General features: G+C 33.0%; 1 protein-coding gene across 6 annotated transcripts in view; it reads left to right on the top strand.

Moving 5' to 3' along the window:
* LOC108760811 (latrophilin Cirl) overlaps window positions 1–16,949 on the top strand; it is a 355,183-nt gene that overhangs the window by 304,609 nt on the left and 33,625 nt on the right. For all 6 annotated transcript variants that reach the window (XM_018507013.1, XM_018507016.1, XM_018507015.1 and 3 more), the window contains exon 3: window positions 731–917. In XM_018507013.1, coding sequence (XP_018362515.1) covers window positions 731–917 — 187 coding nt within the window. The remainder of the gene's footprint in view (window positions 1–730; window positions 918–16,949) is intronic.

A 16,949-nucleotide genomic window follows, 5' to 3' on the forward strand; every position in this document is an offset into this window, starting at 1 on the left:
TACTTATATGATACTTGGAATTAATCCTCACAGCATTACGAAAAACTTGTAAAATTCAGTTTGGATTTTTAAATCTCATAAAAGATGAACTTATAAAAAATGAATATGTACTTTAAAAAATGCATCGAATATTTTTTAAGAGAGAAAAAGGCATAATATTTTTCCTGTTAAATGAAACGAAAATAAGCTAAAATTAAGTTATTTCGAAATTCATTAAAAATATAAAAAAATTTCAAATATTTGCGATTAAATATTTCCACAGAGTATTTCAAACAGAAATTGAAGATATATAATTCATCACAAAGAAAAAGAGGGATAAAATATATTTTATCTTAAACTCTTTTCACATTAGGAAATAATCCGAATGCAAAATTTGTTGGAGATAGAAATCTCTGCACAAGCTAACCAACATATACACCGCAAAAATGCAGCCATGCGAACAAATTAAATATCGCAACAACATAATCCCATCAGTAAACGCGCACTCCTATCCTCCAGGATTTTCACACATACGGAAGTTTTCCGGAAGCGGAAACCGATGTGGATGCGGCTGTAACAGACGTCAGAGGCTGTGTGCGAGTGGTTCGACCGCGCGCGTATAATCGCTACATTCGATTCACCGCGAGTTGCAGCTGTACATTGCGGCGGCGTGCGTGCAGTTGCATGCAAATTACTGCGTGTCGTGTATAGCCGAAAGTGGCTAAAAAATGCATCGCGCTTTCTGTTGCAGAGAGGTACGACACCGCATACGCTTGCGAGGGCAAGACGCTGGAGATCGAGTGCGGCGAGGGAAAACTGATCCACCTGATACGGGCGAACTATGGCAGGTTCTCCATCACGATATGCAACGAGCACGGGAACACCGAGTGGAGCGTCAACTGCATGTCGCCCAAATCGTTCCGCGTGCTGAACAACGAGTAAGTACTGCACGCGTCGTGTCTGTATATATATCTTTTTTTTTTTGTGATTGACTTTGATCTATTTGTCGTGAGCACACCCACCCCTTTGATCTCTATTTCCCCAGGACATGCCGCGAGCAGAGCTGAATAGTTTCATAAATGATAAATGCGTACACATACGACTGAAAATGAAGTTACTGAAAATGCTGGAAATTAAAAGATCTTGAATAGAAAAAAACTAATAAACTATTCTCCTTCTCTCAATCATCATATCAGTCTTCTCAACAAGGAACACTTTCTTTTGTTTGTATTTACGTATTTCAGTGCCCGAGCATATTCTTTGACGATCAGAAAAATTACGTTTAAAACGTAAAAGGAAAAATTATTTTTTCACACAGTTGATGTAAAATCCATAATAAAGGAGTTATTGCAAGTAATTATTGGAATTTAATTAATTTTCTTACGAGCAAATACAATTCTCAACAAAGTGAATGTTCAATGAAGCAAAAAACAGAACTAACTTTTACATTCTTACAATCGCGGAGAGATAATTACCAGAAAAGATAATTATCACAATTCTTGCTGAAGCAACGAACCATATTAATTGATCTCAATTATTTTTTAATGAAGTATTATATGCATATAGAACTATACGTCATGGAAAAGGAACATTTGAAAAAGAAATTGGCAAGAAAGCACTTTCAGAATTCGCTAATTAAAAGAGTAACGACTCAAAATAATTTTTTTATCGATCTTATTTTGCATAATATATATACAAGATCTTATTGTATACTAATCATTGCGAATATATATTGTATTTTATAATGAAATAATGTTCAATTCTGCTCGCGTGGCGCCGATAGATCCCTCGTAAATATTCAAAAAATGAAGAACAATGCACAATGCTCAATTAAAAGAGACGTCGAAATCGACACAACTGATACTAAATCAGACTTGTCATTTTGGTTATTACCTTACGATTCGTCGTTTCTCTAATTGCTGAAAGTTTCATGGAGTTTTGATATTTGTGATCTGCATCAGTAATGAATTAAAGGATGCGGTCAAATTCGTTAAAAATAAATTGAGTATATTTATTCGAGCTATAAAAACTAAGTAGTTAATCTGAAAATTAGTTAATAATTAATCTATATATCGTTCATTAATATTGAGCCATCGATTGATTTGTTCTTCGTTTTCGGTAAGTTATTCAAAGCGAGGGGATCTAATGAGCGCCATTTCTTCCCATTCCTATCTTACTTTAGCTTTTTCCTTTAAATCAACAAAATGGAGCATATATTGAAAGGGGGGAGTAAGGGGATAAAAAACTGAATGAGGGAAACGAAGTCGGATGCGAACCGCTTCATATGGTTGAGCGAACTGGCCAATTGCTGGACCATTGAAGAGCGCGTCTCGCGATGGATCGATTAGGAAGAGTCGCAGTACCTATTAGCGATAGCTTCGCTATCACGATCCTCGCGAGAATCCGTTTCGTGTCTCTCATTGTCGTGATCGTAAAGAATATGTATATCCATCGATTCCGGAGATCAGTCACTTAATTTTAATATTAAAAGAAAAAATGTTGAAAGTAAAAATAAATTTATCAATATTGTAATTATAAAAAGTAAAAAGCGAAACAATTTCGGCGATCTCCATATGAATATCACGTTCTGAAAGGCGTGGCACTAAAAATGGTGGACGATGAAAGTTAGATGACGAAATTTACCAATATTGTTTGTATAATACACATGCTAGGATCAGGATATTTTTACTCATAATATATGTTTGCGTAGGGTAAGATGATATGAATAGATGGATCGCGAAGTACACACATGTCCATCTAGTTACACCACTATTCACACACATTCTCGGATTTTTTATTTTTCAATCTTTGACTGCAATAGATGGCGACTGTTTCATGGAATAGTTGATTAATTTTGTAAACGTTTATAAAAAGAAAGGTCTCCTTTATATTTCCAAATTCATGTATCTACTCTTTTGATAAGATTGAAAATCTCTTATCTGATAGCGATATATCGCACACAGATATCAGATTATCAGATTTAATACAAAATTCAATGTAATTACAATCTAATAGAGCTAATCTTTCTATGAAACAGTCATCTATCTAGAGAGTCTAAATGGATCTTATGCGTTAAAAATTACTTTCTTCAGACTCCTGCTTTTTTTAATTTACTTTTATTATGATAAGTTGTCTGCATTCACAAAAACGTTTAACTATTTAATATTTATCTCATAATTACAGGGACTTTTTTTATATTTTTAGAAACGAGAATTCGATTAAATTTGGCGTTACATAATGAAAAAAATGTGTGAATACAGATTATCATTTATTATTTAATAAAAGGTGATGCTCAGGCGAAGCATTGATCGAGAACTTATGTATGTACGTGAGACATGTACACGATTCGTGAAATAGAAAGAATAAGAGGTGGACAAAAATATTTTCAATAAATTTTATATTTAGCTTTTTTAATTCTGTTATTAATAATTAGGCAAACCAAATATAATTATAAATTTTGATTAACATCGAAAGATCCAACTCAAAAATAGTTTTGATTAATTACACAAATTAATATTAACGCAATTAATTTGTGTACCTTTCATCGGGAAAACGACTATTCATGCATTTATTATAATATCACAGAGCAACAAATCTCAATGAATTATATTAGTTAATTATTAATACAATTATACTTTTAGTTGTTGATTTGTATAATCCATATGAAGTAAGATGATTAACGATATATTTATTTGTTTCTCTTGCGATTACACACTCATAAAGTAAAATTATCTACATTTAAACATTTTAAAGCTTTCATATATAATAAATATGCATTGTTAAGACACTAAGATTTTTTCAATTAGATCGCAGCAAAAAAAAAGAATCAAACAAGCATAAAAAAAAAATTTTGAAACATTTTATTTTAAATTTAATATTTTATTTAAAAATTAACATTTAATTCGTTAATGTATTAAAATAGAACATCGTTCAATTAATTTGTCATTGTATAATTGGAATTTCTATCAATGGAATTTTCATTTTTTTCGTCTTCCTCTTTTTCTCGTATCGTCATAGAAAAATAATTTTTTTTGTATAGGTAGAATATACTAGGGAGAATAGGATTATACAATCCGACATATTTTTCTCATTAATGATGGAAGTAACGAAAACAGGAGTAACGAAAAATTCGAAACATCCATGTCCAATTTGCGAAGGCTATTGATATTTCGCGATGCTCATTTGCGTCGAAAAGAGATAACACGGTTTCCAGTAAATTTTAATCTTCTCGCAGAATGATTCCACTCTTCCATATATGCATTGATACTGAGGTAAATTATTATTATCGCTGCGTGTACGCCTTTGATGCGCGTTCCACTCTTCGTTAAAACAAACGTTGTATCGATCAATGCTTGCGCCCATGCATCACATCTCTCGTGGAATCATTTGAGAATCAGCGTTCATCATCGATGGATCCTCGAAATCAATGACATCGGTTTAACGCGGTATCTCTCTCCCTACATTTCATAATGTGACACAGATAATTGCAGAATTATGTATTCTGTCAAGTTGAAAAAATTATTCATGCACGGAGAGAATTTTTTCTTAGAGTTTACCCTGAAAATATGATAGTCTTGGGACAACATTGTATTTCGAAGAATTTTAACGTAAATCTCTCTCATTCATTAATAAAACCACAATAAAGTATAAAATAAGTTTGACTAATTTTACTGAAGTGCATGATGGTACAAATCTTTAAAATATTGTATTGTACCACAATTACCATATATATATATATATATTTTTAGGATAAATTTTAAAAGAAAATTCTCTCCATAGTAATATCTATAGTCATAATATGAAAATAATTAATCGATAATAATTCTATGGATTGTTGATTAATTCTCTGATTTTTTAATCAAATATAAAAACTTGACATAATGAGATTCGAAATAATTATTCAGTTATATGCCATACAATATTATTTGATAAATATAAAACAGGAAAAAAAATCTCTCTTTGTAAATCAATATTTCTAAAGTGACGTATAACAAAAGAATTATATAATATATATAATTCTCATATATGTATATATACACTCCGTAGGATATCAGATTCTATTATTAATTTACTCTTGATTGCAATATCGTATTCTGCAATTGTCCATACAAAACTTTGTCAATGTAATAATAATCAGAATTAAATTATTACGGGATTGTAAAAAGCTGATTCGACAATCCGATTGAGCGTATTAAATCGAACTTATGATCAAATAACGATTTTGTTTACGTTGCTTCGTTCGTTTCGTTTCATGTTGTTTTTAGTTATTAATTTTTCCGGCGCTTTTTTCAATGCAGGGTGTCTGAAATAGGTTTCTACGCATTTTAAGCATGTTCACTTGCATGTACATTTCGTAGGACAAGACGCTTGGGTTACCTGGTATCCTTTAAAATCCTTTTAACACAGTAAGCGACCTTATGGTCGATAATCGTATTAACACATTGTAAGCCGTTTCTAGTAATTACCGGAGTTAGCAATTGTTATAAAAATAGTAGCGTTTATGAATAATAAATTCTCATGTATCCCACATTTGGAACATTGAATAAACCGGCTTACATTGTGTTTATCGTAACATTTAATATGTGTGATATATATTTGTATTTATTAGTTATTTGATTAGAAAAGGAGTTGCTAGTTCTGGTCAAGGTTTAAACAAAATGGAGCAAGCATATTTATTAAACGCCAACAGCTAGCATAACATTAATATAACTATAACAAATAATTATAGCAAATAACTTAATTTATATATAATTATTATTATATTAATTATTTTATAACCGATAATATTTCTTCCTTCAATTCATGATTTCTTTTTCTCACTGGAGCGGACGTTTAATTAACATTATTAGTACAACAACTGAGTACTGAAAATTTGGGACATTTTAAGGTTTCTCATTCAATTCAACTTTTATGTAATGTCTCAAAGTAATCTTAAACAAATATTAGTAGACATATAACAGTGTAAATTAATTATTGTTTTACCGCTTTTTATTTTAATGAAATTATCAAATATTAATACGGTGGTTGCGGCTTCGAAAAGTTTAAATCAAGTACGTATAAATTAGCAATATGTTTTTTCAACCTTTGCAATTTTTTTACATAATTCATTTATATCTATATACGTACTGCAGATATAAGGTTAAATTAATCTTCATAAATGTTAATTAATTACGTTATCATCATTAAGCACATGGTCAATTTTTAATTAATATTTATCGGTGCTTTTATATTTGTGAAATGTTTCTTTAGAATTTTTTTTAGTAATATAAATATCGATATTTATGATTTAATATGACTTTAAAACTTTCACGAATACAATTATCAAAATTGATTAATTTTAGTATATAATGTAATCATAGTAAGTTATAATCACTTATAGCCGGCTAATCTTCCTTCTTTCTCTATCTCTTTCTTCAACTACTCACAACTGAATAATCTCGCTACCAAATTGTAAATGAATAATCGCTCGCGGACTTATTATGCATAACCAGGTCGAGACAAGTCGTACAAGTTCACCGTGCTGCATCACGCTGGGCTACGAAAATTCTGCGCGCCGTGCCTGCGAATAATCGAACGCATGGTGGGAGGACGAGCCAAAATCATTTGGGAATTCCGTTTAATCGCACCGCTAGCGAAACCAATTGCGGATTAACCGTCTGCCGATTGCAACCGGGACAAAGCGAAGGGGGGAAGGGGGCAAAGTGTCGGTATAAAGGCCGCGGCAGGCGGGATGCGAGGGGTGGATTCGCGTCCGAGATTACGATTTAAGTGAAATTGGTAGATAACAGAGGGGGTGATGCGGGAATTTTAGCGCAATGAACGATTAATGAAATTGGATACCCGAATCAATGCTGCGAAATTCGCTTCGTCGCCATTTAGCGCAATGAACGCATTTGTTCTATGCCACATACGAGTACATTTGCCAGATAAAATTATAATAGACACCGAATCTTGAAACGCGTAAACTTACGTTTGAATTATGTGAGACGTCCGTAAAGCAATGCGCCAGTCTGAAATGGTGCGCTGTGAATTAAACTGATTCTATAATATATCTGTGAGTTCTCACAAATATTTTTACACATATTATACACAGAAAAAAAAACGCATTCTAAAAGAGTAGGAAAGTTTTTTATACTTTTGATTGTGAATTAGTATCTATAAATTCGATATAGAAATCAAGAGTTTCGTAGACATCCTATATTGTATTATAATAATTATTTGACTGTCGTCATTACTTCTTCGTTACCGAGTTTTTATCATCTCACACTCACATTTTTATTCTTAAACTACGCTGAGGGAAATTACTGCTTGAATTTTGCAGTTAATAATAGAGAAGCTGAGAAATGAGATGAGTTTTTCTGTGCTAGATATACTCGACAAAATATATAAATTTAATTGCCATCAGATCTCTCGCTCGGACTCATCTCTTGATTGCGAATTTCCTTGAGATCGTCTCTTTTTTTCTCCTTCGTCATATCGTGAGATAGAATCATTATACTATATATACGTCGCATCGTTCCGCATCTCGATTTCTCGTATCAAAATAGAGAACCATGATTAATAATTGGCAATAAAGATTATTTAGCCGTCTCGTGAGCGATAATCAATCCGATATGCAATTTTCGATTTGTCATTGTGCGATTGGCGAGAGCACTTAGATGATCTATGAGTGATCATGAAAAATTATAACCGCAATAAAATGTGAGAGATGTTTGCGAAAGAAAATATTTTTACAATTTTGTAAATTATAAATTTCAGCATAACGCGTTATATATATAAATTTCGACATTTTTTTCAAATTCATATTTTCGAAAAGTTATTTCGAATGTTTTACATCTTCATATCATCGAATTAAATTTGAATATAATTGCTTTGTCATGTTTGGTTAGTTCACTTTGATCAATTTTTCTTTTTTCGATTCTCTTTATTACGGTTTAGAACTTGGTTCTTCCAGGGTTAAGCGAGCCGCATCGAAGGGGAAACAATAATTATGCCGACGCGAAGTATCGTCGTGAACTGCTTGCTTGTCAGTATACGAAACTTTTGTCCCGTCTGATAAATAAGTTTTTGTCCGCCGTGCAGAATGGAGCGGCTAACTGCTAATGAAATGATCACGCCGATGAAAGTTTGGACTTCGTGTTTATCCTTCATCTTTCAGTAAAAATTTCTTTGTAATGAAGAACTGCCCTCCCCTGTCGTTCTGGAAAACTTTTCTCTCGTCGACGAAAATATATCACTCGAGGTGATAATCGGCGGGAATGGCGAGACTGGATCGGATTAATCCGCGCGAATAACGATTTAAATGTTGTTTATTCTAGCGGAGTAATATCGGCCGCGATAATTTGCTATAAATAATGAAAGATTAATATGGAAACTAATTTCCTTTCATTTGTCTGAGTCATAATGAATACAAGCAAGAAAATGATAAAGAATCAGTTAACTATTAATTAAATAAATTAAATTTTTTATACAATATCCGTTTCCACAACATAGATTAACTATAATCTTGGTTCAGCTTGTTCTTCGTCTTGTTCGAATAATTAAACAAAGCTATAGAATAAATTTAACCGAAATTAAAGTTTATATACATTGGTAGAAATAGGTATAAATTGCGAATTTTTAAATCAGTAATTTATGATTTTTACACATATATATTATATATATAATTTTATTTACTGAATTTTTTATCGGTGGCAGTACGCGCGGAATAATTTGTTTGTAAATTATCGTCGCATGGATTGGAAGACAGGATAGCAATTATTTTTTGCAAGAGATAACTCTTCTCAAATCACGACGGTAATCCGCTAATGGCGATGCGGCTTTCGCGGGAAACTTTATCGCCCGCAATGGTTTTATTGCAAATTGTTACGTTGATTGGAAGATACGTCGGAATGGAAATCGCTTTTTGTCAGATAATCTTTCAGATCGATTTGCTTACGGCTTTTCATGTTGTGCAATGAGCGAGCATTTATTATAAATTGTTGGACAATGCAAAATGTTAATTTCGTATTTATTATTATTCTTGCGCATTCACGCACAGCCAGAGATTTTATAAATTTTATCGTTGATCTTGAAATTAGACATACAATTTGTTTTATTATTTCTCGATGTTTTTATCATGAGGATTTAATTACTATATGTTCTGAATTAAGTTAAAAATAATCAATTTTTGACCCTATCAATTTTTTTATTTCTCTCACTATTCAACCAATCTCACTTCTCAGCCGAATTGTACCGGAGTAAACTTAATTGCAATCACACAAACTTTATAATTATGTTATACGGAATTAAATTTCTCACAATCTCATTTAATAGAAAATATAAGTTATATTTTATCGACAAAATTTTTGTTGTTTCCCTTCCTTTTTACATTTTTTTCGCGACAACTAGACATGTCTGCAATTTTTTAATTCAAATAATTCTATTTTAAGAATCAGTCAATCAATAATGAAACAACAAAAATGTATATCATCTCATGTTTTTACTTACATAATTTCTAATAGATGCTGCAACTTTTATTTTTTATTTAATTTCAAATATTTCGCATATGCTCAAAAGTTTAAAAATGCATTTTGTTACATATAATTTTATCTAAAAAAATAATACAAAGCAATAACTCTTCTTTTAAAAATATCACAATATTATTTATATATCAAAATGTTTAATTAAAGGACTATAACTTCAGTTTTCATTTCTTTTAATTTTGATTTTTATTTTATTTTTAAAAATCAAGATGTCTATCATTTTGTGTAGCGAAAACTGCTACAAAACTGTATTTAATGTAAGCTGATTGGAACCTCAGAAAATTTTGTCAATAATCTCGTTAGACGAGCAAATTACCTTGCACGTCATTTCATCTAAGAGCATCAGAAAAACAACAGCGGACGAAGTTTTCTCTCTCTCTCTTTCTCTCTCCTTAGTGTCTCGCAATATTTTTATTGATTTGATTTTCCGTTTTTTTATTTTTTGTCTTCTCTAATTTGCTTTATTGATTGATTTTTTATAATTTTTATAGGTTTTTTTATATACTTTTAATTGCAGTTAATGAAAAGCGAGAGAGATTACAATTTTCATCCTATTCAGTTAAGTACAATTCGTATGACATGTAAGAAAATTATATAATGGTTATTTATATATTTTCATATATTTTTTTCATATATTTACTCTGATGCAATTTATATACTTTTTTATTTTTTAAAGATTTGTATTTTATATTTGTTATACAACAGCTATATAACAGTATAATTTAATTTATATTTTTTTAAATATCTGATATATATAAAAAGATTATGTCTTAATATCATTAATTTTTTAAACATTTAATTGCTTAAAAGATAACACGTCAAATGATGTATATAATAATACTCTCTCAAGCCAAAACTTTATAAATAATCAGAAATATACAATAAATTTCAAATACATAACATTCATTATAAAGAAGGATTAATTCTAACGCTGATCTCAATCGCATTGACGGCAAAGTTTTCGACGTTTTATTACTTATGTACATCTTTTTTTTCGTCTTAATTTTACGAAAACCTCTTCGTTAACGATCAAGTTCTCTTTTTACCCCATTCACTCTGTTCCAACTTAGAATCCCCTCACTCTTTAATGTATCTTTTCACGAGTTTCCACAATATATCTCGCCTCTTCTCGCAACCACCTGCTTCGGTGTAGAAGATAGCGCAATAAATATCGCTATCCTCGGTACCTTCCGTATTTCTAAAGACACCAAAAGTATCTTTTGAAAAACTTTCATGGTAACAAACGGCAGATAAACTGTTAAAGTTATTTTTATGTTGTGTTTGCCAAGATCTTCTGGAATTTCTAAATAATTACTAATTTTTAAGCGATTATTTGTAAATCGAACTAAAATCATTGTCGATAGCACTTGAATAATAATTTCTTTTATTTCTTTATATAATTATTAATAATTAATATAGTTATTTCTAATATCAAAATTAGTAAGTCCTAAACTAATTATATTTTAATAATTCAATTAAAGTTCGAACTTTATTTGAAATGTTCAAAAAAATTATTACTCATACAAGATGCTTCTAGCAAAAAAATTGGCTCTGTCAACTTGCATGCTATTCGTCTGCAAACGCGGAAAGATTTTTTCGTAATGAAATAAAAGAGATATCTCAGATACGCGGCATTTTACTTCAGCCTATACATACATTTATACGTACATGCGTAATTACATGTACACGAGCACTTAAGTGTACGCACACATGCACGTGCCTTCGTGTACCTGCCCACGCCCCCAAGTTGTCTCGACAAAACTCGTTTAATCCCCGGGCGGATTAAGAGAAAGAGACATTACAACAAAGAAAGAGAGAGAGAGAGAGAGAGAGAGAGAGAGAGAGAGAGAGAGAAAGAGAGCTCCCGGTTAGGTACTTAAAAGTATTCCAATCACGAATACGCGGAAGAAGTCCGACGAATATTTCAACCGTCGTGCTGCGAGCGGATTGGTAGCTCATAGGAATCAGAAGAGAAATGAAGGCGGAGGATAGAAAGGGGGGAAGAAATGAAGAACAATGTTTTCTTTTAATTTTTTATCGTTGAGCGCGTTTCACTGCGGTACGGTTGATGCGATGTTTATACAAGGTGTTCAGAGACAACATCGATGAAGTTTGAGCGAGGTTGAAGGTGATAATGGGTGGATCCAAATGAAAAGTACGGTACTTGCAGTAAATGTGCAAGTAAACATCTTTGAAATTGCGATTATACTCGCACAAATATAAAGATAAATTTTATGTTCTTGCTCCATCTTGTTCTACCATATAGCCGATCACATCGTAGCGCATGCATGTCACCAGTATAATAATATCTTTAACATATATATACGAGTCGTTCATTTCGAAAAAAAAGTAATACTAGTCACAATTTTGGAATTTTTTCGACATTATAGCATATTGCTGTAAAGTAAAATAATTAGGATCGATTGAGATAACTGAAAATCATGGAAACGGAAGTAATCCAACAAAATTTGTAAGTAACTGTTGCTTTCTTTATACAGTATTCTTAAATTAATATTTGACGTCTTTCAACAATATAATAATTTAACTAAATTAATAAAAGTAAACATGACAAATAATTATCCATTTTATCGACACTAAGTTTTTTTAATGCTTTTTTTTTTAATGTAGATTTATGATTAAATAAAGATCCTTAGGTAAAAGAATATTGAACAATATCAAACTTTAACAGTTTCCATTTTCCAAAGTTTGACTTCTATCACTTTTTATATAATGAACGCTCTTACTTAGTGCAGCCACGTGCGTATAATTCGCGTGAGCTATTGTATCGTTTCTGTCGGCCAGTTGATGGATTCGGTACAATATGCATTGTGTGTGATAAAAATATTAATTCCTAGATGTCGTAGATCTTGATTCAAATTCACGATCGTGGCTGCACGTTTGTGTATCAGAAGAGAAATCTTGTCATGTTTTAATAGTTTAAAAATTATTTTTAAATTATTATATTTAGATTTTTCATTGCCAAATTATTATTATCGTGAGTTGAAATGAAAAATTGATCTCATAAACATTTACGGAGTAGACGTTTCCATAAGTTCCAAAAACTTTGTATTTTTAATCTTATGTTTGTCTTGAATAAATTTAGAATTTGTCTTTGTAATGTTGTGTCAAGATTTCTCTGCGCATGGCTACCGTTTTAGGTACACGTATAAGCTTTGTCTTATTTAAAAAATATACGTATATATGTGTATATATAAGACAGAACAACGTGTGCTGCCATGGATCCTTCCTTTTTCTCTTGCCGTCCGGAATGCCAAGGAGAGATGCTCCTGTGTTGTGTCTTTTCGCCCTTCTTTTTGGCTACCCGTTGGGTAAACCCGCGCAGAATCTCGTCTATTGAAGGAATTGTCCTGCGGGAAATTCCTAGTAAGGAAAGAGGCTTTTTCGTCGGCATTCGTCCGCTTTTATGTTCGCGATTCCTATCAATCTTAAATAACGTGATGGATTGTTTGTTAACAATCATAAGAGACGATATTGAATCTTTATAAGGCAACCTCACTCAACGCGCTCGTGTATTTTTTTATTCTTATTTAAAGAAAAATCTACTAAAACAATTTTTTCCATAAAAAATGATATTTAAACGTGCTGTCTCAAATATCGACTTAATGTTTTGACAATAAAATTTTGCATTAAAAAAATTTTTATAACATTTAATTTAATTTTAATTTAATTTTTATTTAAAATGAAGCGAAATTAAAACAAAAATCATTTTGAATTGTGTATACATTGATTGTTATACATATTAATCATGTAGATAAATTATCATATTCCTATTATAACGTATTTCTGACCAATCGCACTTTCTTACAAATAAGAATCTTTTGATGAATTTTAAGTCAATTTTCTTATTATGTATTGAAAAATTGCTTTTAACTGAAATATTTTTTTATCACTGTATATGAATATCGTCGCAATGCGTCACGCTTCAAAAATTGTGATAAAATCTCTATAATCTTTATATCCGTTTGACTGTGACATCAATCGCCAAGCTTTATGTGTACGAAATAGAGCTATCTACGAGCTAGAATATCGTTCGCACACGAGAACGTTAAACACCAAAAACACTAAAAATCGGTCGGCAGGGACGGGTCGGACGCGAGCGATCGTGTTTCGATTTATCCTGGCACGAGCGAACGAAACGCGCATACTCGTAACGTTAAACACTAAAAACACTGAAAATCGCTAGACAGCTCGGCGACGAAATCGCGCCCGGGCGCTTCGATTTATCGAAGCGTAAATGAACGAAGCCGTGCGCTCGCTCGCTTGCTCGCTTGTTCGTTCGTTCAACGAAATGCCAGTGTACGCATACGAAGAGTACACCCTCGCGAACAACGCAAAACCGATTAATTTCCAATTTCAGCAGGCGCGCATCGCCGATCGTGTTTGTGCCCCGCTCGGTCGCCACTCTCGCCCTCTTTCAACCCACTCTTTCCGCGCTCGTAGACCTGATAATTACCCTCAAAGTGAAACTTACTTGCAGTTTTCCGAACGGATAAAACACGGACGAGAGATAGAGATAGATTCGCTATAAATATATTAAACTGCGAACAAAAATAAAACAGAACGATAAAATTTCATTGTAACTAAGCGGTAAAATTTCGTTACATCGTAATTATTTCACAAAACAAGTTTTAATTCAACGCTTTATTACTTTTAAATTAAAAACAAAATGTCAGACTTCTTGCAGTTGGATTTTGCGTAAGTAGCTGAGATTAGCAAAAATATCGAAAGCACATCACTAAATCTCGAACAAGGAACTGTTACAACAAGCAATTTAATTGTTCGTTCGATCACCACATCTTTCGCGACATTCTCACGCTGCTGATTCGACGCAGCCAATAACTCGCGAAGAATTTGGTATTCACACTGTAAAAAGAAATGTGTTTTATTCTTGTCCCCATTTTTTTAAACACTTAAAGATGTTTTAGTTTCAAACTTTTTCAATAGGCAAAACACTACGTGTTTGGATTTAAAACGCTATGCGTTTTAAATCCAAACACGTAGTGTTTTGTCTATTGAAAAAGTTTAAAACTAAAACATCTTTAAGTGTTTAAAAAAATGGAGTCTAGAAAATAGAACATTTTAATATCTTAAAATAAAACACTTCTATTTTCAGTGGCACGAATATCCGATATCTTGAACGACATTATCATCAATATCGATGCTATCACTCGACTTCGACTCGCGTCGCGGTTGCAACTCTAGCGCTTATAAGCATCAAAGCAAACGCCCCCGCTCCTTTCCTCGTTTTTGTTCTTTCGGCGAACCGTTCACCCTCTGCTCTATATCGCCCTCATTGCTTTTTTTTTTTCAATACATGTTCACTACCCGCTACACGCGCCATCGTCGAGTTTCAGGCGCGACACGTCCTTTCGAAATCTGCGCCAGTGACGGAGAGGTTTCGCTGGCACAAAGACATTCCTACGACGATTAAAAAGTCACTCGACTCGGTCGCTCTTCTTTTCGCCCGTTCGTCTGCCCTGAAACGGAAAACTCTTCGGCTTCCTTTTTTCGTGCGATACCGTATAGCAGGCGTCGCGTCGGCTCGCGTTACTGTACGAGATCGCGTTCCTTCGTTCGCGCTTACACGTGAATCTGGCGGTTAACAGCTGGACTTCGATCACAAGAGAAGATTGGAGATTTAATTTGAAAAATTTAAGAAAGAGTTTACAAAGTTTTCGTGACGTCTACTCATATATTCAAATATAAAGCGTTTGTATTTCCCAAGTCAATAAACATCGTCGACAAAATCTATAATTTATTTTATATAAATGTCTCTTCTTGCACGCGATTTTATTCATGATCTATTTGTACTTTTCCAAAGCAACAGAATACTTTACAATTACATACGAATTTTGTTTTTTTGTACGAATATCGTAATGACAACGTAGGACTCGATAACCCTTCTGCGAGTAAACATTTTTTTTATATCTAACAGCTAGGTGTAAATTAATTTTAATCTCGGGTTAACTTACTTTTTATTTTTTTCTAATTCTAAGAATTAGGAAAAAAATGAAAAATAAATTAAACCGAGATTAAAGTTAATCTACATTTATAAAAATCGACATTAAACGTGTATAGTAAATAACTATAATATAACTAGTAATATATATATAATATATGTATATAATAACTATGTGTATATATACATATATATATAATAACAAGTACAGTCTTTAAATCATATAGATTTGCCGATTTGTTCTCTCACAACGTGACAAAACTTTGAACCCGCAAATTATGTTCGTCACGTATCCGCGATAGGTACCGGAAATGCCGTTTTAGGAGCGTCCTAATGGCGCAGTTTCGGGCCGCAGTTTAGTCCACGATTCCAGTTTACGGAGGCTTTCCCGCCGGGATGGTTCGTAGCTCGCTTACTGGGCGACAAGTTTCTTACTGGTAGAGCACGAAGTACGAGGCGACTCGCGTCCCGCAAGATGCACGTAGATATACAATGCAGCATAGTTTGCAAACACGCGCCTCGTTAAATCGCGGGGATTACCGACGACACGCGGAGCGCTTTTAAGCTCCGCTTACGCGACCGAGCGCTTTTACTCGCGCGGATTATGTGCGCGATTAATCCATTCGTTGCCGTAGATACGTATATGCATCTAAGTAGGTTTCAATGCTTTTGTAACAATAACAAAGAAAGAAATTTAATTTTCTTAAAATCGATAAGAAAACGGATAATCGACAAAAACAGTAAAATTAGATACATGATTTTTCACACTCATTGTTATAAATTTATAGACGGATGTTGGTTGAGTTGAATACTTTGCTAAGATAACAAGAAAAGTTGTAAAGCACGGTCTAACTTAAATAGAATAAAAGTAAAATGGCTAAAACTTTATACAAGAGCAAGATAGGGTTTTTATCTGCGATTTCTTCGAAAAATGTTACAATTAAAGATTGTATGAACAAGTTGGAAATATCTGTTTCGTACTCAACTTAGAGTTATCCACTTTTATCCACGCAGTGGACAGAAATGTCGCGATGAATCAGCAGACGAATAATAATATCGTACAACAGAACCCCGTCGAGCCGATATTAACCACGAACGCCGCGGGGAAAAGAGCTGAATCACCATCGAATCGATCATTATAGCGAGGCTACTGGCAAGTATGTTTGTGTATGCACGCCAAAAAAAGAAAGACAAAGCGAACAGGGCGGGTAACCGTGGGGAGGGCGAGAGAGGGGGTCTGCCTTAATAATAAACGGCGCAACATCCGCGAAATGGCGATTTTTCGTGCTCGCTCGTAGTTTACCGTCTGAAATTACGTTTACCCTCGTTATATTCCGCCGTACAAACCGGACGATACCTGACGATGGGGATGGAATCAGATAGAAGGGTGTGGGCGAGCATAAGAAAAAGAGAGAGAGAGAGAGAGAGAGAGAGAGAGAGAGAGAGAGAGAGAGAGAGAGAGAGAG

Source organism: Trachymyrmex cornetzi, unplaced genomic scaffold, assembly GCF_001594075.2.
Source record: "Trachymyrmex cornetzi isolate Tcor2-1 unplaced genomic scaffold, Tcor1.1 scaffold23, whole genome shotgun sequence".
Classification (NCBI taxonomy): Eukaryota; Metazoa; Arthropoda; class Insecta; order Hymenoptera; family Formicidae; genus Trachymyrmex; species Trachymyrmex cornetzi.